The sequence below is a fragment of the Pygoscelis adeliae genome, unplaced genomic scaffold (genome assembly GCF_000699105.1).
Source record: "Pygoscelis adeliae isolate BGI_AS28 unplaced genomic scaffold, ASM69910v1 Scaffold109, whole genome shotgun sequence".
NCBI classification, from domain to species: Eukaryota; Metazoa; Chordata; class Aves; order Sphenisciformes; family Spheniscidae; genus Pygoscelis; species Pygoscelis adeliae.
Genome location: NW_008825556.1, coordinates 69,891 through 71,395, shown reverse-complemented (window position 1 = coordinate 71,395; position 1,505 = coordinate 69,891). Strand labels below are relative to the sequence as shown.

Sequence of the window (1,505 nt, the reverse complement as noted above, 5' to 3'; positions counted from 1 at the left end):
TCTGCAACAATCCAACTCACTTGTTCATAGGTGGTAAACCAGGTTATATGTTTTCCAGCAGCATTTTATACAGAAAACATGACAAGAAGCAGAACAAACAGTGCATCACATGGGTCAACAGAAATGTCCCCTTTCCTTGAAAAGCTCCAGGGACAAAAAAGGCATGTTCTCTCTTCTTCCAGGGAATATTCTTGGTACACACAGAAAGCACATATGTAGCAACTTTGATTTCAAGAGCACTTTCTAGGAACAGCAATCTCAGAACCCAAAAGGTAGGTTAAAACTGCCACCGCATTTTGCAGATGGAAAGGGAAAAAAAAAAAAACCATCACACAGACATTACTTGCCTCGAACTCCCTAGGGAGGTCAAGGTCTGGTCCCAGTAGGGATTTAGGAATTCCTAGATCTGACTGTGTAAACAGCAAGCACCTCCTTGCCTATACATTTGTGAATGCGAGAGGCCATTTGTCAATCACTGCTCCTGTTCTGAAGACTCCCTGCCCTTGTAATTTGAGCCATTTGATTTAAAAAGCAAGAGACTTCTGTCCCAGCTGGTGCTCCCAAAGCAACACACCAGCTCCATGGCACAGTCCTTCGTTAAGATCTGCGTTATCCTCTCCGCCATATCCCCATTGATAGCAAGAGATCGGAAGTGATCGAAGTAATTTCTGCCCAGCTTCCGAAGGCGGCGGGCGGCTGCCCTGTAGCACTTCCATGGCTGAGGTTCAATCAGCAGGTACTTGCACAGAGAGGAGAGGAAGGACAGGAACTCCATGAGGCCATTATCCCCATGATTCAGGTGGATCCACATGGTCACAGACATGCAAAAACCGATGTCAAAGGTGGAGCGGCCAAAACGGCCCAGGTAGGAGCTCAGGAATGGCTCCCTGGCACTGGAGTCCATGATGTCCAGGTTGGCAAAGGATATGGAGGCAGGAAAGGGGCTGCACTGCTGAGCCCTCTCAATCAACACCGGATCAATGTCACAGCACAGAAGGTTCAGATCCTTTCCAGCTGCAGGCTGGTCCAGGCTGCCTTCACTCTCCTGAAGGCCAAGGAGATGCCTGTACAGAGCCACACTTAGCTCCTGCAGAAAGGAAAATAACAGGAGTTCACGGGGCCTGCGCTGCTTTGTTAACACATCACCAAGCCCATAGGATCCCACTCTCAGCAGCAAGGTACAAGCGCCAACTCAGAGCTTTCTCTCAATGAAGTTCAGAGCAATAAATTCACCGACAATCTTCCTTTCTGTAGCAAAAAGCATCACGGTAGCCCTGACTACCAGAAAGTCAACCAGAGACTGGAACTAAACTTGTGTCGGCACCCAAAGGGTTGGTTCAAACTGCCACCGCATTATGATGATTTTTAGTAACAAGAATCTTGCTGGTTATCCCCCTCCAAGGTGGGGGGGTGAAGGCTTCACTGGCTTCCCTAGGTGAGCCTCAGAGTTCCCTAGTGACACTTAGAGCTATTTATAATGCCTAATTTAGAGTAATACATTTCTT

The 1,505-nt window shown here is 47.8% G+C and overlaps 1 protein-coding gene across 1 annotated transcript; it reads right to left on the bottom strand.

The window, feature by feature from the left end:
* Positions 1 to 349: 349 nt before the first annotated feature.
* LOC103923822 (pre-miRNA 5'-monophosphate methyltransferase-like) lies at positions 350 to 1,264 on the bottom strand. The gene is made up of 2 exons (XM_009332249.1): positions 1,238 to 1,264; positions 350 to 1,087 (listed from the first exon to the last, which is right to left on the bottom strand). The coding sequence occupies exons 1-2, from the start codon at positions 1,262 to 1,264 to the stop codon at positions 473 to 475; spliced, it is 642 nt and encodes a 213-aa protein (XP_009330524.1). The 3' UTR covers positions 350 to 472.
* Positions 1,265 to 1,505: the final 241 nt, after the last annotated feature.

Excerpts from the sequence above, each read along its gene's own strand:
- LOC103923822 (XM_009332249.1), bottom strand. The coding sequence starts at position 1,264 with ATGCTTTTTGCTACAGAAAGGAAGATT. Across the intron at positions 1,088-1,237 it reads TTGCTACAGAAAGGAAGATT|GAGCTAAGTGTGGCTCTGTA; the intron begins GTCGGTGAATTT and ends TCCTTTCTGCAG.